Here is a 20,196-nt window from a genome sequence, read left to right as displayed (position 1 = left end):
CACCTGCACATCTCCCAGCAACACCATACCAAACCACCTGCACGTCTCCCAGTAACACCATACCAAACCACCTGCATGTCTCCCAGCAACACCATACCAAACCTCCTGCACATCTCCCAGTAACACCGTACCAAACCACCTGCATGTCTCCCAGTAACACCATACCAAACCACCTGCATGTCTCCCAGCAACACCGTACCAAACCACCTGCACATCTCCCAGCAACACCATACCAAACCACCTGCACGTCTCCCAGTAACACCATACCAAACCACCTGCATGTCTCCCAGCAACACCATACCAAACCACCTGCACGTCTCCCAGTAACACCATACCAAACCACCTGCACATCTCCCAGTAACACCGTACCAAACCACCTGCACATCTCCCAGTAACACCGTACCAAACCTCCTGCACGTCTCCCAGCAACACCGTACCAAACCTCCTGCATGTCTCCCAGCAACACCGTACCAAACCACCTGCACATCTCCCAGCAACACCGTACCAAACCACCTGCACATCTCCCAGTAACACCGTACCAAACCTCCTGCATGTCTCCCAGCAACACCGTACCAAACCTCCTGCATGTCTCCCAGCAACACCATACCAAACCTCCTGCATGTCTCCCAGTAACACCGTACCAAACCACCTGCATGTCTCCCAGCAACACCATACCAAACCACCTGCATGTCTCCCAGCAACACCATACCAAACCACCTGCATGTCTCCCAGCAACACCATACCAAACCACCTGCATGTCTCCCAGCAACACCGTACCAAACCACCTGCATGTCTCCCAGCAACACCATACCAAACCACCTGCATGTCTCCCAGCAACACCATACCAAACCACCTGCATGTCTCCCAGCAACACCATACCAACCATCTGCATGTCTCCCAGCAACACATACCAAACACCTGCATGTCTCCCAGTAACACCATACCAAACCACCTGCATGTCTCCCAGCAACACCATACCAAACCACCTGCATGTCTCCCAGCAACACCATACCAAACCACCTGCATGTCTCCCAGCAACACCATACCAAACCACCTGCACTTTCATTTCACATAAGCGTCTTTCTGTTTGTTTTTTTTTCAATATATATATGTTTTTATGACATATATTAAATGTACACACAGTGTATATAAAATCCTTTTTTCCCCAACTAATATACAGTACTATTATAATGGTTGCGCTGTCATGACAACCTTGTGATGATCCTGAAAGGTGTAGAACAGTTATGTTGTCTGACACATGAGATTTTACACCTTTGTTTGTGAAACATGTACAGCGCTACCTTCCGTAGTTTGGTGTGATGAGTGACTTCGACGACAGGCTCTGAAAGCGCTACATTGTTTGAACCGTGAGGCGGTCTCTGAACGCGGCTGAACGCTGCTGAACGCTGCTGAACGCACGGCAGCGAGCGCTGAGGTGTAGCGTTGTGTCTGTCGCGCCCATAACGTCTCGCGCATTAATCATTCACTATTCGGGCATTAGTTATGGGGCGAGACAGGAGACCTGATCATGGTGGCGGTGAACTGCGGCAGACTGGTCTGACTGAGGCTGTTTGTAAGCATTGCAGCTCACACGGCGGCCATGTTTGTTTTTCTCCCCTCCCCCCCTTCCCGCAGTGATCGACGTGACCTACCTCCTGGAGGAGGGGTCCGGACGGAGGCTGCGCAGACGGACGCTGGGTTTGGGAGATTTCTGCAGGAAGTGACGTCACCGGGCGCACCCGGCAGAGGCGCACGCCCCTTCGGGAAGCGATGGGGGAGGGGGCGAGAGGAAGTGAAAGGAAGGGGCGGAGGTCGTGCGATGGAGAGAGGGACAAGGGGGGGTGTTAACTTCCTTTCCTCCGAGCCCCACCCCTCCCACGTCTGTCCCCCTCTCCCATCCCTCCTTCCGCAGAGGGACAGACAGGAGGACACAGCGTGGACTAGAAGGACCGCACACGCGAGCGAAAGAGGCGTGTGTGCGGGAGCCGGGGGATTGGGTGGGGAGGGGGAGGGTGGCACGGACAGGAAGTGATGCGTGGTGGAGGAGGAGGAAGTAGCCACGCCTCACCAGGAAGCGCTGGCCCCAGGGAAGGACAGTGAAACCTGGAAACGGAGAGGACTTTCAGACGCACCGCGACGGCGGTTCCGGGAGTACGGGTGGGCGGGGCCCGGCCGGAGGGCGACAGCGCCCCACGGTGGCCAGCGAGAGCCGAAGGAGGGAGAGGCAGGCGGAGACGGGCGGGGGCGTGCGGCACGGGGCCCCGCCCCCAAGCACATGTATACTGTAGCCGAGACGGCGGACCGCGACGGTCGCTCTCTCTGGGGTGGTGACATCATAGATGTAACGTACGCATCACCGAAGCCAGATTAAAACGGGCGGTGCGTCCGGATCGGTCCGCCCGAGCGTCCCGTCCAGGGGTCGTCTTTTAAGTGCCAGCTCCGCTCGACGAGAAACGCGAATCGAGTCGGGCGACAGAGAGAGAGAGAGAGAGCGAGAGAAAGCGTCGATGCTCTCTGTCGAGCCTTAGGACACTCGTGTCCAGACTGGTTTGTGTGCGCTTGCGAATTCCCAGAATTCCTCTAAAACTTAAGGGCTTGACAGCAAACATAACCGTTAATGGAAAAAGCATTAAACAAACTCTTATGTTGAACAGAACATAACACGTGACCCAGTGCTCATACTTCCTGTGTATTTGGGGGTGGGGGTGGGGGTGGGGGGGGGGCGGTTGGGGTTGAGGTTTGGGGGGGGGGTGTTAGAGTTGCCCTTTGTTGATCTCTCGCAGTTTCTTTGATTATTGTGTTTCTGGTTGCCATAGAGAATGTTTTCGAATATCGTGATGAAATTTTTACCTGTACGAACTGAGACGGGACAGCGACCCACGAGACGAGCTAGGGCACCCCCAAGCATGGACACCCTGAGAAATCTGACATTTAAGAAGCTGTACAGTGCCAAGTTGTATATAGACTGGAAACCCACGTGAGCAGTCTCAAAAAAGCAATATCCTGATTATGTATTGTATAGGACCCAGCCCGGCGTGTATTAAATATTAATATTGTTATAATTATTACTGTCGATATACATAAGCTTGGAAATGCGTCTGTTGGGACGAACGGGGACGTTCGGCAGTGAATGACTGTAGACATCCGAATACATTTATATTAATGTATATGATAACTGAGGCTCGGTCCTGAGAGAGAGAGAGAGAGAGAGAGAGACTGGAAGAGAACATTCAGAGTGACTTCTTTAAAGATCTTGGGACAAAGCCGTGACAAGTACGCTTCGGTTATTGTCACTGTAATAATGATTATTACTATTGAGAACCGAAGAGTTCTCAGCTTTGCTGCAGTGTTGAACACTAAAAAAAAATAAATAATAAATAAACATGAAATGTGATATTTTCCAAGATGACGGAGAAAGAAAACGAAACAAAAACAGACTCAGCTGCATACATCATGTTCCTGATCGCGGTCGTTCTTTTTTTAACGGGGGGGGGAAAGTTCCAATTTTTTGGTGAAATCAGTTGTACATGCAATGCTTGTATTTCCGTGCGTTTTTGTGCAATTTGTTTTTGTTGTTTTTTTTAGACAATCACAAGTTGCTAACATTTGTAAATGGACAGACTGGCAGACTGTGTGTGGTTGTACCTTTCGTCCAGTTCAGTTTGACCTCTGGCTCAAAGTTTGTAATTATGATTCTACAGTTTCGACAGTGCGGTTTGTTTTTACTTTGTTTTTGTTTTATATTTTTTTTAAATAAAAAGCACTACATTATTTCCGATAGAAGATTTTATTATTGTCCTGACAAATACGATTGTGGTTATAAGAATTATTTATCTTGTTTGCTTGAAAGCAAAATGTGGCTGACATTTTTTTGTCAATACTTTACTTTTAGAAAAAAGAAAATAAATGCAAACAAAGCAACAAAAAAAAAGAATCTTATCGGCCAGTAATTTTTTGGATTTTGATCTTTGTAAAAAAAAAAAGAAAAAAAAGAAATTAAAATACTGTTGAAAAACTAAATGTTGGATGCAATATGTAACATTTCTTCTTGCTATTGCTATTATTCATTTTAAAAAGCTGAACATTTGAGAGACAAATTACCTGCATCTCTATGGAAGATATGAAGTAGAATATTAAACCAAATTATTTTTATTTAGAAGAAACCAAAGTGTCACTCTGTGTTTGTCTCGGTGTTTGTAGCGACATACGTAGCGCTTTGCATGTGTTTATAAGAGTCCCAACACGCTAAACATTCGTTAGCTCCATTCATAATTGCGGGATGTTCAAGCCAAGGCTGTTGTCAGTAGCGGTCTATGACCAGGACCACAGCGCTGTGACCGGGACCCTTGTAACGGTGGCGTGCGGTTGGCGTCCTCCTTCCAGGGCGGAGCGGGTTCGAGCACCGCAGGCTCGTTGGATCACCGCTGCTTTAACTCCACCCAGTGACCCGGCAGGTGGCCCCCACAACCGGGTTGCCAGATCTGAAAACGGTGAACCCGCCGGAAGCCGTTTTTTTGTCCCTTGCACAATAACAGTAAAAAAAAGTAGCCCAGTTGGGCAGGAATCCGCCCAATCTGGCAACACCGCCCCTGTACTACCTGCAGTCAGGGCTTCCTCTCCTGTTGAACCCCGTGGCCTGAAGATGATACATTTGGGCCCACATTCGTTTTTGGCATACTGTTCAGAGGTGCACGTTCCCCTGCTCTTCCCTGTGGTGGCCTTCCAGAAGAATCCATGCCAGAGCTTGTAAATGGCTCACAAAGCACCACTCTAGTCATGAATGTATAGTAACATAGCTCGTAAACGCTTTCTTTCACAAGAGATCTATAACTACTTAATAACCAGTGCATGGTGTCTTCGTGAGCTCTCGTAAGCATTCATAAATGCTTGTCATCCATCCATCCATCATCTGTACCCGCTTGTCCTGGGCAGGGTCTCGGGGGGGTGCTGGACTGGCCACCAATCTATTGCAGGGTGCACACACTCTTCACTGTTCAGGAGGTATGAGTCCTGCATGTCATTGGACTGTGGGAGGAACCTTATCAGTGGCTTGTGGTGTGGTGTGACTCACTGAAACGGCATAGTTATTCAGCTTCGCGATTCGTCGAAAGTGCTACCCATAACTCCCATGAGCGCGTGCATCGAACTGAAGACGCGCGGACACCCAGATTTTTGGAACACTGAGTTTATTTGCTATTTACAGACAAACACATGCAGGGACAGGCTGGACGACGGAACGACCAGGTAAATGAAATGGCTGAGATGCATCACAGTCAGGGTAAAAATGCACTGAACCGATGTCCCAGATTCCACTTCAGAGTACTGTTAGATGCAAAGCGTGTATATATATGCAGGATTGATAAACGGTGCAGTATTGACATTTCGACACATACAAATCCAGTTGGCGGCAAAGCTGACTTTGACTAGAGAAATTAAAATTACAAAAATAAATTCAGTCCTTGTTTTCAACAAGCCTAGTTTTTTTTCTCTCTCTCTCTCAAAATGACTAACAGGCAAACTTTCAAATCATATTCCTGAGGTTTCTTCTTTTTTTTTTTTTTTTTCCTATTGTGAGATATGTGTCTCCAACCTCATGGCCACCACTGACAAGACATCAACACCAAGTGAATGATGATACCCAATAGTGACACCTTGCTTAACACGATTCCTTACCTCTAATTCTATATATACAGATATATTTACTCAGTTTTCATTTTCTAAGCATAATATACAAATGAATGTAATAACCAACTTCACACTTTCATAATAGGATATTCCAGCGACAGACAGTTCTTGCGCTACTAAGCTAAAAAATATAATCATAAACATCTCAATATGGTGCTCATACAATCAATATTGTGTGTCTTCAGTACAATCGAAAGACGGTGTATGCTTGAATAATCGGTTCTGTGTTTGACGACAAGTGCTTATTAGCAAGGATAGCTAGAAGGTTGTCTTAATTGTGAGTTCTTTTTAGCTTCATATAGCAACATGCACACTGAACCCTCAGACTCTCCCACTTCACAGAGTAGTCTATAAATGCTAAAATCTTATTCATGATCGCTGTAATACGGACCATGATATCGACTTTGCTCCAGACATAAGTATCGGTCAAATAAATAAGCAAACTAATTAGTGGAGCATTGCCATATGGATTATTTTCTGAAATTATCATTCAGCAAACAATTGAATGATGTTTTAACTGCCGCACAAACCATAACTGACCTCTGAATACAAATCACTTGATACAGTTTACACACAAGTCACACACAATATGCATAAAAATGCTTCTAAGTCCGTTTAGAGCATCTGAGAACAGTGGTTATTTTAGTGCGTAGAAGACAGTGTGTAAAGAGGTTAGAGATAATTGAATCGGTGAGAATTATACGAACAGGAAATCCTCTGCATGTACTTTACTTTCTGATTAACTGATCAATGGAAGCCTTTGTAGACTGTGGTACCTCAGTTAGCAGACCATGTCAGGTGCATGCACACATAATTGCAACCTCCACCTCCTATTTCCTTTATTTAATGAACTTAGCAGTTGAAAGTGTCCCCCTGCCAGCTCCCTCCTCCCCCCCCCCAAATGAAGCAGGGCTACCTGGAGAGACCGTTGCACTGAGCTTTCACACACTACTGTTGTTATGGCAACTGAGGAAGGGGACTTTGCCATTGGATTATCCCTCCATTGTGGGCAATGAAATGAAATTAAAGGGGGAGCCCTGGTGGAAAAATAAATATAACGTATGTGAATGTGAAAAACAGATGAAAACAATAAATCAAAATCCAAAATGTAAGCAGCATATATTACAAACGCTGAAATCATGCCAAATTTATTCAAATTACTGCCAAATTTCATATACTGCATTTTAAAGAATATATGTAATATATTAAATATAGACACTTGCAGTTCTCTTAATATGTACTAACAATAATAATTAATAATTAAATAATAATAATTTAAATGTTTGTAGTTCTATATATGCTGGATGTTTTGGAACATATTTTTGTGTTCTCCAATTTTTGATTTTATAGTTTAACGTGTTACACATGCATGTGTATGCATCAAACTATCAAACAATTATCAAGCCCATCGTGCTATTTGGTGAAACACGATAGCCATTTCACTTGAAATTGACTTCAGGAGATTGACTTCAAGATTTTCAGAGTACGTAGTGTAATTTCCAAACTGGGTCAGGGCTACATAGATACGGAAACTAACAATGAATCCCACAAAATAATAATGAAAGCCTGGAAGAAATGTGTGAATGAAATGTAGAGATAACACCCTGCTTGGTAGCTTACTCAAAACCTTCATGTGCTATAAATAACTTGCGAACGTGATAATTTGACATTTACTTCCCACTAATGGACGATGAAGGTTTTTATAATTGGTTGTAATTTGCGATATCCTCTAGATTCATCTGCTGCCTCTCAATCTACTGGTCCAGCCGTGTGGAGAATTTCTGGACGCAGAATTTGTGTGAACACGGCAGTTACACATTCAATTTTCAGGACATTATCAGAACCATTCGAAGCGCTCTTCCTCTGAAGACGTTTCCGTCACGCGCTCATCTTCCCAGACTTCCTCCTACATCCCTAGTACCAGTGCCCAGCTGCAAAACACACCTCATTTTCCACATCTGACCTTCTCCTTAAGGTTACCTTATATTTAAGCGTGCCGCACAAAATCCCCCGAAATATTCTTTTTAGTTATTTCCAAAAGCAGCTTCCACCGCATTCTACCTTCTTATTTCACTTCTGAAATGTCGTTACTGTTAAGTATTCCCTTAAAATTAACTCATGGCTAGAAAACGTTCTTTATTCCTTGAGGGGAAATTGAGTAAAAAGCAGTGCACCCTCAAAAGTCTCTTGCTGGTGAAAATATAGCAGAATATATTACCCAATATCCAGTATATTGTCCAATATGCACAAAATTCATTTGAGGAAACTCTCCTCAAATTAGTTTTACGGAGCAAAAAGATTGCATCATGAATAACCCACAGCAGGGGTTTTGGCTGGTCCTGGGGCTGCAAAATGGCTGGTGCTGAGCTTCGTCTTTAGGCAACTTCACAACATTTCTGCTTCCCTTAAACCTTCACGAGAACACAGACTTAATTTCAAGAGACAAAATCCCGCCATCGGAGTTGTGAGCGTACAAGGCACACAAAAAAATATCATCCTGAGACCCAACAGAACAAAAATAAAATACTTCAAGCATTTTCATTTTTTGACATAAAAATAAGTGTCTTGTACGACAAAGACACGTTGCAGTCAAAATATTTTCTAAAATATCATTTCTTCTTTATTATTATTGGCTATTCCATGTAGTGCTGGTTTCAGCATAGTAGAATGTGTGGTTCTTCAGATTTAGACTGATGTCTTCTACAGGGGACAAAAATGAATTGCTGGGTCATAGGAGGATACAGAATATATTTCCCTTGCTTTTTATGTCCAGTGCTCTCCTCTCTACGTTCCTATTATCCCACATGGAACCCTTTAGCCGTACTGCAATCCTATAGCAAAAACTACCATATAACCCCAAAGGTTTCTCTCACCCAAGGAAGAGATTTGAGACAGCACCCTCATACAATTTCCGTAACAAAAGGAAAGGCATCCCATCCTGAATGTTAACCCATTTAAGCCCGCGGGCAACTGAAATGTTGCCGAAGTGTCTACCACTCTTTTTCCATCTGTGGATATTTTTTTGGGTGACTATAGATGCTTTAAAAACAAACCGGCATGCAAGTAGACAACCTTAGGAAGAGCTTTAAAACAACTATAGTCATCCAAAAAAAATACTTTAGTTGCCCGCTGGCTTAAATGGGGTAAAGAAAAGGTGTCTGATGCAGCTGGGCACAATTGCTCCTCTCTTACACCCCCCCCCCCCCCCGAACCCCCCACCCCCGGTCCGTCTTCATTCTCAGTTATTCCGAAAAAGAAACTGCAAACCCTTTCTCTGCACTTCGCACGGTTGTGAATCTCTAGAGGTAGCTCGATGGGCTGGTCAACGTGATGGAAGAGTATTACGAGCCATTGCGGCGGCCATCTTTGGTGTGCTTTTTTTTTTGGCGGGTGGGTAGGTGAGGGGAGGGGGGGGGTAATGTGGCGTCGTTCTAAGATTGTGCTTGTTACTGTAACGAGAGCTTAATCGTACTCTGTCACACGGAGTCTGCTTGGTCTCAGCCTGTGTTCAAACTGTGTTCTATTTAGAATACAGAATACAGAATTCACATTACATGTCAAATGAGTAATTAATGCGTTTCTCTTCAGCGCACCGTCGTAGTCGGCTAGCTTATATTTGCGTCGTCGGAAAACAGCCGGGCGAGTTTTCGGTAACTCTAACCTTCTCCTCCCAGGGGGGGGCGGCGAATAAGCATCCCACAGCGGTCAGTAGAGCTGGCCCCGCGGCCTGTGGTCACGCTGGGTCCGCACAGGCCTACCAAAAAAAAACACGAAAACAAAAGAGAGAGAAGTTTAAGCACACTGTCGTTTGCTAGCCATTTACCACGCACTGCGATTCGTCAGTGTTCACAAATGCATCTGCTGCCACTGACGGTTTTTTGAATTCGGATGTGAACTTTTGAGAGAGGGAGAAGTTGAATATCTGTGAGGGTCTTGGTTGGTCAAACTGAAATTCATCTGTGTATATCTTGTATATATTTGACAGCTCATGCCATTCTTGTACATATTTTGTATTTCTATTTTATATATTTAGTATTTCTACTTTATTCTACTTTATTGAGCACATTTAGGAGCTAGCAAAAGCATTTCACCGCACATTGCACTTGTATGATTGAGTACGCGACAAATAAACTTTGATTTGAAACAGTGTTGATTTGACACCCGTCGCAGTACCTGGCCAGTGTGGGGTGCTCTCTCTCTCCTGCTCTCTCCCTCTCTCTCTCTTTCTCTCGCTCTCCGGACCCCGAGTTCTGGGCGGGGGCTGCGATGCGGGACAGGACTGAAACGCCGGGGGCCAGCCAGTGAGACGGACGCCTGTCAAAAAGTGGAAAGGGGGGTGGGTGGAAGAGATGAGAAAAATTCATTACATTGATAAAACTATACTTTCGATGAGCAATGCACACACGTACGCACGCGCAAACACTTATATACCCAATCTGCTTACCTGGCCGAAGTTGGGCATCTGCGGGGGTCTTTCTGCCCTCTGGACGCCCCAAACAGCATGCCCAGAACCCACGGGGCCGCTGAACTACATTCAGGAACAGGATTCCGCTGAGCCTCATGGGTAATGTAGTCATACTGAAGGGGGGCGTTAGACAGCCAAGAATCCGGAGGCAGAGGGGAAGCCTTCTGCTCCGCTTTATTATAACTGCCCCAGCTCTGCCCCACCTTCCTACCCCACTGCACCACTGACCCCCAGCCCTGCTGTACAGTTTGCCCGGCCTGCTGAGAGAGGTTATCAACACTGTGGGGCGCAATTTCCCACTCCTTCCACAGTATGTGGTTGGCTGCTTCTCCCTTATTGGCTGACACTGGGCTGCCATTGGCTCTCCCATTCAGCCCGTTGTTACTGTTATTGGCCAAGGCTGTGAGCTTTGTTTTCGGTTGGTCATCCGAAACCCCAGGAGCTTGCTTTGACGTATTCCATGACTGATCCCTCCTCCAGCAGGACAACCCCGGGATCCTGAAGCTACAGGCCCGATTGGCCGGGCCGGCGTTCTCCCGGCCGTAATTGGCCGCGGAGGGCGTGGGGGAGGCGGGGTCAAAGTGGTGGTGCTGGAACAGCAGGTCTATGTTAAAGGTCAGGAGGGACAGCGGCTGCAGCAGGAGGAGGAGCTCCTCAAAGAGAGGCTGACAGGAAGTGCGAGAGAGCCACATAAAGGAAGTGGGGTGATAGTGAGTGTCCAGCACATCTAAGAGATGCAGAAAATGGCAAAGAAAAAGAGGCAGGAAGAAATGCAGAAAAATAGATTGTTAATGGCTTAATTATTTAATACAAGTATAAAATACATTTAAACATTAAAAGAAATGATTTACATACTTTTTTAAAAAGCTCTTTTACACAGACAAGATGCCTAAGGACATAGCACACTATGTGTGGTGCATGTAAAAGTTTTGCATTAGTAGATATGTTCAGTTTGCACGTAGCAGACCAGCATCAAAATCCATATTTGAAATCACTTGAAGTCTTTAGATGCTGATGAAATTTCAAAACCTTCCAGAAGATCCATGCAAGCGTTTAGCAAAACGTGTTCCTAACTAAAATGTACAACCCCATGGAAGACCTTTGCTTTGAATATCATTAGGGAAAGGGGGGGTTTATTTAAAAATTCTAAGTCATCTGCAGGAGCTCATTGCCATTGGGGGAGGGGGGGTTAAAGTTTTGACTACTAGTGTGTGCTGTACATACCATCACACGACTGCAGATGGAAGACCCAGTGATCCAGGAGTTTGATGCTGGAGGAGAGACAGAGGGAACATTCAGCTACGGTACCGACACAATCAGGTTGCGGCTTGACTGGAACGGGGGGGGGGGGTGGGCAGCCTATTCCTGGAGGGCTGCTGCGCACGCAAGTCTTCGCTTTCATCGGTCGACCCGGGTTCAGTTAGCGCCCACGCCACATCGTTTTAAACTTAGAGCCGAGCGCCGTGAAAATGTTTCGTACAGGCCCGCGAGCCTTCGGCTGTCTTTCGCGAGCCGATTACTGACTGCACACAGAGTTCCAGAGCAGGGAGGGGGGGTGTCTCGTGGTAGCCCTGTAGAGCGCTTTCCGCATGCTCGTTGCGAGCCGCGACGTCGGCGGTTCGAGTCCGACCGCCGACCTTTGTCGCATGTCTCTCCCGGAGTATAACGGAGTGTAGCACAGTGGGTAAGGAACTGCGCTTGTAACCAAAAGGTTGCATTGATTCCGTAGGAACTGCGTTCGCCTGAGCAAGGTACTAACCTGCATGCCAGTAATATCAGCTGTTAAGGATACAAGAAGCTGTAAAGTTGTAAGTCTCGGATAGGCGTCTGAATGCCTTAATGCCAAGTCAATGTCTCCCTCTCTCTCCTCCTCGTTCTTCCTGTCTCTCTACACTGTACTGTCTAATAAAGCTGAAAAAGCCAAAAAAAAAAACATATTTAAAAAAAAAAAGAAAAAAGAATTCCAGAGCGTGCGTGCACTGATTCAGGAACCAAGGGCAGAATTTTGCCGGGAAACCCATATGCTAACGTGGCTAGCTGAATGCTAACCGAAGGGAAGTGGTCCCTGGGTTTGCTGGGAGGTTCTTACGAACGGAGGCGGGGCTTACTTGAGCAGGCCGAGCAGGAAGGCGTTGAACCGGTGCCGGCTCTGTCTGAGCTGGGGCAGCTGGGATACCTGGCACTGCAGGCTGTGCATGGCCTGGGTACTGGGGCCTAGGAGAAAGAGAGAGAGAGAGAGAGAGAGGGAGGGAGAGAGGGAAAGAGAGAGAGAGAGAGAGGGAGGAGGAGAGAGGGAAAGAGAGAGAGAGAGAGGGGCAAGGGGGAGACAGAGAGAGAGAGAAGGGCAAGGGGGAGAGAGAGAGACAGAGCAAGAGAGAGAGAAGGGGAAGGGGAAGGGGGAGATAGAGAGAGAAATGGGGGAGAGAGGAAAAGAAGAGATATAGCCTGTGAAGCCAGTAAAGCATTATTTGAATTTTTACATTTTAATTTTGAGAGAACCAATGAGTTACACAATGTATCCACCTCACCGCGCTCACATACAATGCAAACACACACAGACACAGACACACAGACACAGACACAGACACACACACACACACACAGACCCATTCACAACTCACAGATACTTAAACCACTCGTACGTGCACACTGTTCCTGCTGCACGAGGCTCGGCTCGCACGGCTAGCGTGCCGGCGCCACAGCGGCGGTGTCCTGCGCACAGCCGCGCTCCCTACCTGGGCCCGTGCAGGCCTGCACCAATCCCCAGGGTGAATTTGGCCTCCTGCCCGTGATGAGGTCCGTCTGGTTGGGCTTGAGGCCGTCGGAGAGCAGGCCGCTCAGGGCCGGGCACAGGCACTGCAGCACCAGCCTGCCCAGAGACGGGTTCACCCGGCTGTCTCCCGACTGCACCTGCAGAGGCCAGAGGAGGCGCACGGGGAGACAGAGAGGAGGTGCAGAGGGAGACAGAGAGGAGGTGCAGAGGGAGTCAGAGAGGAGGCGCACAGGACACAAAGAGGAGGCGCACAGGGAGTCAGAGCGGAGGTGCACAGGGAGACAGAGAGGAGGTGCAGAGGGAGACAGAGAGGAGGCGCACAGGGAGACAGAGAGAGGAGGCGCACAGGGAGACAGAGAGGAGGTGCAGAGGGAGACAGAGAGAGGAGGCACACAAGGAGACAGAGAGCAAGGACAGAGATAGAGAGACACACCAGAGAGAGGGAGGGAGAGAGGGAAGGAGGGAGAGGCAATGAGTTAATTCAAACTGAAAAGTTAAATGCCATTAACTGAAGGAATAAGAAATGTAGAGATTCTGAGATTCTTTTGCCTTTTGTCTTTTGATTTTGATTATGCAATCAGATCATCTAAAACCTTAGTTGAAAGGACTGAGAGAGACACTGACCTTCTGCACCAGGGTTCGAGAGGAGTTGAACTGGGCCAGAATGGCATCCACTGCCAGGCTGATCGGGCTGAGAAGAGCTACACAACAGCACAATATCATTACACACTGATGCAACCCCCCCCACCTCCCCTCTCTCTCCCTTTCTCTCTCTCTCTCCCCCCTCCCTGCCTCTCTCTTTCTTTCTCTCCATCCCTCTCTCCCCATCTCTCTCCCACCCCTCCTCCATCTCCTCTTTCTTCTCCCCCTCCCTCCCTCCTCCTCCTCTCTCTCTTCTCTTCTCTCTCTCACACACACACACACACAGACACGAGCTGATTGGTACCTTGCATGGCAGCCTTTCACCATTGTTGTGAGAATAGGTGAATGAGAGGAATCAATTGTAAAGCGCTTTGGACAAAAGCGCTATATAAATGCAGTCCATTTACCATTCAGTCATTTTATATAAACTGTAGTTCAATCTTCAGAAGTAATAGTTTAAAATGAAAATGTATGGCATCCATGCTCTTGGGGGGCCACTTTCACCCCAGCTTGGTTCCTTAAAAACCCAGTTTACCCATCTTCATCTTCAATGGACCGAATCAAATTCTCTCCCCAGACTGGAAGCATTAGTGCACTACTGAGAGCTCAAAGTCTTTAAACCACCCCAGGAATGAAGCTGAAAAGTTCTGATCTGCATATCTACATTACCATACAGTATGTGTGTGTGTGTGTGTGTGTATCTGTCTTTGTATGTCTTTGTGTGCGTGTGTGTGTGTCCTTGTCCAGGTGTGTGCCCACATATGTGCGTGAGCTTCCATGTGTGTAGCGTGTATGACCGTGCCTGTAAATTTATGATGTCACATGAGATAATAGGCTATAAGCAGTGATGGACTGTACCTCGTTTTTCTTGCATGCACGGAGAGAACAGCCCTTGACCTCCAAGTTGGGCCCTCACGCCATCAGTCGCTAAGGCCCCGCCCCTTTGAACTGACTCAGCGAATGACAGGCTGCAGACTGCTCAGAAAGTGAGAGTTGAGGAATAACCCCCCATTAGTAAAGCATTCTTGTAAAAACTGTCACACACACAAAAAAAGAAGCTCCACATTCAATGACATGTAAATTCTGACTCCAATTGACGCTCCCCTGCTTATCCTTTAAAGGAAAATAAAAAGAATGAATGATAAGGTGGGAAAAGGACAAGAGACCAGAATAAAAGAAAAATTCAGAGGAAGCGAGAGAGAGATTGTTCTCCCGGGCAGATGGATAATTTAATGATGCAATGGTGCAGCCACCCGACTGTAGAAATTACTCTACTGAATTTCACAACTGTGGCTCTCCATCTGCCTGCCTATGAATAAGCATGCCTGTGGAGTGTTTTTCGCCATCTGTCCGCTTTGATTTGATTTCCCTATCTCTGCTACACACCCTTTGTAATTTAGTGCCATCGAACCGACCGCTTCCCAAACCCGCACCTCTCCAAACATGCCACGATGAGAGAGTCGTTCGGTCTCACCTGCTGTCCCGGAGTCCAGGGTCAACCCTCCGTCGGCTCTTCCCCTCTTCGTTGCCTCAGCTTCCTCTCTCTCTTCCGCCGCCGTCTGCAGCCTGCGCTCGCAGACGGAGCAGCCAATGAGGGGAAAGGGGTGGGGCACTGGCCCCCCGCGGCCCGCCGGCAGCATTTCCCTCAGGGGGGCCAATGGGGTGACGGGAGGCGGCTGAAGGACAGAGGTTCGCGCGCGGGCGCCGTACTCCCAACGGGGGTCGTCGCCGTCGACGCCCTCCGTCGCCCACTTCAGGCTGTACAGGAAGTCCGGGTCCGGGGTGACGGCGGCCGGGTCCGGTTCTTTGTGGATCGCGGCGGGCGCGGGGTTCTGCCTGCTTTGCCTGCGCAGCTCTTTGAAGGTGGTCACTTTCGCCCCGGCCGCGAGTTTCTGCGCGCCGCCTTCCCCCCGTCCGTCGGCGGCCCCGGGCTTGGACGCGGCGTCGGTATCGGGGGAGAACTCGATCAGCCAGTCAAAGCGCTCCGGCCGACGTTTCTTGGAGGGAACGCTGCTCAGATTCGCAGGGGGCAGGGGGGGAGGCTGGGGCAGCGGCGGGGGTGAGGGAGGCGAGGGTCTCGAAGAGGGAGCAGCACTTGACGAGGGGTTGTTGTTGTTGTTGTTGTTGCGGAAGCTCGTAGTGATGCTATAGTAAGAGTCAAATCCGGCGTCGTAGCCAAACCCGTGGCGACGGCTGGAGCTGGGGCTGCTGCTGCCATTTCCCCACTGCTTCCTTCCCGCCTCAGTAAACGAAGTTGTCCTCAGTGTGTCTCTACCACCCCTCCCCATCTGTCCCTCTAACGACCTGTCCTTCGTCATCTCTCCGCTGACTCCATATCCATTTACTTCTCTCCACCTCTCTTCCCGCTCTCTCTCTCTGCACTCATCCCTTTCTCTCCTAGCCACACTCTGTCTTCCCTCCCTCACGCCTCGGAATCCCGCTCTGGTTTCGGTTCCCTCCACCTCTCCCGGTCCCGCAGGCTCGGGCACCTCCGCGCCCTCCGGCTCCATCAGCTCCATCACCCCGACTCCGAGCTCGGGGCCCAGTTTCAGCAGCTCGTCCTGGGTCACCCCGGCCAGGATCAGCAGCTTTCTGATCTCGTCATCCAGGGCATGAAAGGAAGGCGGAGGAGGTGCCGGTAATGTGGGAGCTGGGCGATCCAGCGGGGCATGGGCAGGAGGAGCAGCAGGGGGTAGAGGAGGAGGAGGAGGAGGAAGAGGCGGGCGTTGGGAAGCAGGCGTGCCGTCATTCTGGACAGCAGCCTTCTTCAGGGCTTCCAGTCGGGCTTGGCGCTTCCTCCGAGGTGGGGGGATAGGAGGAGGGAGGGAGGTGAGGGAGGAGGCGGAGGAGTGGAAGGTGAAGTAGGGGATGGGCTGCGATGGTGGGACGGAGAGGGAGGAGGAGGGAGCTTTGGCCTCACGGGGGGGTGAGGAAGAGGAGGAGGAAGCGATAGTAAAAGAGGGTGAGGAAGAGTAGGTTGAGGAGGTGGTGGGGGGGCTCGGCGTGCTGGCGTTCATGTTCATGTACGTGAACGCGGGCGCGTCCCTGTCCACAACAGGAAGCATGGTGGGCTGCGGGGGAGGCAGCAAGGGGGAGGAGACGAATAAGTCTTGGAAGACACAGTCATCAAAAACCGAGGAAGCGGATGACTCAGCGCCTGCATCTGAGCAGTCCAGGGGTCTGGACGACGTTTCCCCTTCTGACGGACAGCCGTCGTGTCCCAGATTTGCCTCACCGAACATGGAGCCGAATTGCTCAAGCCCCCGAGGGTCGCTCCTCAGCCCCAGACCTTCCAGGTGATCAAGCTCATCTCGGAGTTCCAGGTAGCCCTCCAAATCCCACTGGGCCAGCTGAGCAGCCTGACGGTGGATCGCCTTCCCGAGTTCGTCCACCGATTCCGAAAGTTTCTGCAGGTCCAGGAGCCCGTCGTCATCCTCTAGCGACCTCTCCTCCTCTGTGGAATCGGAGGAGGGGGTAGACAAAACCAAGGGGGACCCTACGGGCAGGGGTGATTCACGAGGGCGGTATGATTCGAGGACGGAAGCATGCGGTCGGTCATCAAAGGCGTGGGCCGAGTGGGACTGCTCAGGTGGGAAATCTTGACAGGAGAGAGAGATGGCGTCGGGACAGTCGGATTCAAGGTCTGAGCACCCGCTGATGGAGGTGGATGAAGAAGAGGTGAATGAGGAGAGGGAGAATTCCAGTAGAGAAGGGGGACAATCCCAACAGGAGGGAATGAGGGTGTCATCCTCATCAGCATAGTCTTCACGAGAAACCTCTTTGCGGTTCTGTGTGTCGTCTTCATCATCAGTTTTGTCGACCTCCTCGCCAGAGGGGGCGCTGTGTGGCAACTGGGTCAGTTTGGGGGTCTGCTGAGCTTGGTGTGCACCCTCCTGATATAACTCATTGCAACTGCTTTGGGTTTGCTGCCCAAAGGCAACGGTGTTGTTGTTTATGTAGTTGAGGTTATAGGTGCTGTTGTTGTCCTGAGGCGAGTAACCGTTACAACACAGACATGGCAGGCTGGGCTCATTGCAGTTCGGGTCGAGAGCAGAGCTTGGGTCAGCCGCTAAATGAACAATATTGGGCTTGTGGTTCTGTACTGCAAAGTTGCAGTCCTTTTGCTGATCTACGGCAGCCAGGCCCTGGTCGACTGCCCTTGACCTGACGGACTCGGCCGGTCCACTGTTTGCATAACCTTGGTGGGAGGAAGCAGAAGTGTTGGCGGTGGTGTTCATGTTTATATCATCCCTCCAGGAGCCCAGCTCAGGGGACTTTAGTTCCACTGCACCCTGTTCGCGGCCGGCAGACTGGCAAGGCTGGGGGGGCACAGCGGGACGAGGTTGAGACAGCATTGCTGTGAGGGCGTGACAAAAAAGTGACAGAAGAAGGCGAGGCCGTCCCTCTTTACGGTCTTCAGTGAAACAGGTAGTCTGATCTACGGTTCCGGGGGGTAATGATCCAAGCCAGGGCTGGGCATCATCGTTACACCCGGACTACACTCAAGTTCTGAAACGACCAGAGAGACATGCTGAGTGTCCGCACACACGGCAGGGAAAAACGCACAGAACATAACAGACAAGTCATGAGCTGCTTTATGACGTTCTCTATCTGGCAGACAACTGTGACAGAGCATCCTGGGTAAAATAAATAAATAAACCAGCAGGGGACTGGCTGGAAAACAGGCAAGAATATGTAGCCAATGTGATGCAGACAGATGCCCTCTTCTGACATGACTGGAGGACACATTAAATAACTGAAGATCAGACACAAAGCTGGAAAACTAGTAGAAGTGTAAAGAAGTGAGATAATGAGCCTTAGACAACCTGCACAATGGAGAAAACTAATAAAACACAAGCGATATCCTGTCATACGATTACTTGATGCTATTAAATTACACAAGATAATCTTTTTTATCATTACCTTGCAGAATGCGCTGGATAACATTTTGAGACTTCTGTATGCAAAATGATTTATACAGCCTAGTCAACACTGTTTTCAAAGCGGTAGCCTAGACACACTTCTTTACAGACCATACAACAGTATTTAATCCCCGAAATTGAAAAAGAAAGAAAAACGCCGCTTAACCCACGATAAGCAAGTTACATAAGTGCATCCGTTCCTCTTGGGCTTATCTCGTTATAAATACATCTGCCAACCAATTCCACCCCCCTCCCCCCACACTGCTGAATACGAAAACATTTTATAGCCCAGCCTCCGCATAGTTTGCTGTCAAATCGGAGCGCACGCTGTATTTCTTCCTCTCTCTCGTTTTCTCACATACGCGCGCACGCACACACACACACACGACTGAGAATTTATTACCAGACGTAGCCCAGGCCGTTGCAATATGTGAAACAAGGCTACCTTAAAATGGTCCTGCAACCTGAATCACCTCGTCCTATAACCCTCACTTCACGCGATCACGTGACCCATACCAGAGGCTATGCACTATGAGCAATTACTCTTTATATCAGCTCATACTCCTTATGTACTGTGCTTATAGCAAAATTATAGCACCAACAACACAACTCCGATAAAATCCTTGGCGAGTACGAATGTAGCCGCTCATCTGAGACCTTACATTGCGTTAAGGTTCTCGGTATATTTGATGGTTCCGGTGTTTATCAAAGGATCGATTGATTCTAGAGGGCCGAGGGCGAAGAGGGAGGGGATTTTACACCTCCGCATCGTTCCCCCACCATCGTAAAAATGCCATCACAATTAGGCTATGGTATTAACAATAAAGGTGAACAATATCACACATTCTGTTTATAAAGTAGAAGATCAGTAAAAATAGGGATTTCCGACTGCAATGGAGACACGCATAAATAGGCTTATATCGCGAAATCACGAATGCACAAAGCAATGAATTGCACAGAGAATAAATTGAATTTAAACCATCAAAAGAGATAGACCATAGTTTCATTAGACTCACCGGTGGCGGAACAAAATGATAAAGATGGAGAGACGAGGCAGAATCCTGGGAATTACTGCCAACCCACAGACAATCGCAGCGTCCTCACTCGCCAGTAGCAACCTCAGATACTGTATTCATAAGCACCCTCCTTCTTCTATAAACGTCATCACCTCCCTCATTGCTTTCTATCGTTTAAATCAAGCCATGCTCTCTGTAACGCTAGGCAGTCTACGGTGGTCGCATTACTTGTTGTAAACATGTCTGTCTTTTCACCCGGGACAATCACACAGGAAGGTTCACGGGAAGACTGGTTGACACAGGTTTTTTTCCGAGACGGGGATGGGTACATTTAGGTCACAGGCGCCCTCCTCAGACTTTTTGGCTATTGTTATAGGCTGTGGGCTAGAGGTCGACAAAACACGCACTTAAATTCACATAGGCGCACACACCAGCAATCACATACACACATAATCACGTTCGTTACAGCGCTTCAGTACCTATTCCACACTATGATATTTTGTGATACTCAGTAAATTAAAACGGTGCAAACTTTAGATAAAAGTCATTTACTATTACTTTTTAAACCACTCAGCCATTTATTTAAGCAATAGGAATTGTAAAAACTTAATTAAACAAACTTCGTAATAATTAAAGTATTTAAAACCATTTTTATTAATATTAAGTACATTATTACCAAGAATGTTTCACTTG

General features: G+C 48.4%; 2 protein-coding genes across 4 annotated transcripts in view; one reads left to right on the top strand and one right to left on the bottom strand.

Annotated features, from left to right (window-relative positions):
• Positions 1 to 4,020, top strand: part of ash1l (ash1 (absent, small, or homeotic)-like (Drosophila)) — a 49,876-nt gene extending 45,856 nt beyond the window's left edge. Inside the window, exon 28 of the mRNA XM_064345623.1 lies at positions 1,636 to 4,020. Within this exon, the coding sequence (XP_064201693.1) occupies positions 1,636 to 1,724 (89 nt within the window). The 3' untranslated portion in view covers positions 1,725 to 4,020. The remainder of the gene's footprint in view (positions 1 to 1,635) is intronic.
• Positions 4,021 to 5,169: 1,149 nt separating this feature from the next.
• LOC135261913 (uncharacterized) lies at positions 5,170 to 20,070 on the bottom strand. 3 transcript variants are annotated; one of them, XM_064348600.1, is made up of 11 exons: positions 19,504 to 20,070; positions 15,040 to 18,074; positions 14,424 to 14,540; positions 13,548 to 13,624; positions 12,886 to 13,060; positions 12,259 to 12,364; positions 11,375 to 11,421; positions 10,130 to 10,877; positions 9,859 to 9,999; positions 9,347 to 9,439; positions 5,170 to 6,722 (listed from the first exon to the last, which is right to left on the bottom strand). In XM_064348600.1, exons 2-10 carry the CDS (start codon positions 17,918 to 17,920, stop codon positions 9,391 to 9,393), a joined length of 4,341 nt encoding a protein of 1,446 aa, XP_064204670.1. In that variant the 5' UTR covers positions 17,921 to 18,074; positions 19,504 to 20,070; the 3' UTR covers positions 5,170 to 6,722; positions 9,347 to 9,390. The 3 variants fall into 3 exon arrangements, with proteins under 3 accessions (XP_064204670.1, XP_064204668.1, XP_064204669.1); XM_064348598.1 differs by having other exon boundaries at positions 5,170 to 9,439; XM_064348599.1 differs by lacking the exon at positions 19,504 to 20,070 and adding an exon at positions 18,891 to 19,262 and having other exon boundaries at positions 5,170 to 9,439.
• Positions 20,071 to 20,196: the final 126 nt, after the last annotated feature.

The sequence above is a fragment of the Anguilla rostrata genome, chromosome 8 (genome assembly GCF_018555375.3).
Source record: "Anguilla rostrata isolate EN2019 chromosome 8, ASM1855537v3, whole genome shotgun sequence".
In the NCBI taxonomy this organism is placed as follows: Eukaryota; Metazoa; Chordata; class Actinopteri; order Anguilliformes; family Anguillidae; genus Anguilla; species Anguilla rostrata.
Note: the sequence above shows the minus strand (reverse complement) of the source record. Positions and strands in the feature narration are given on the sequence as shown.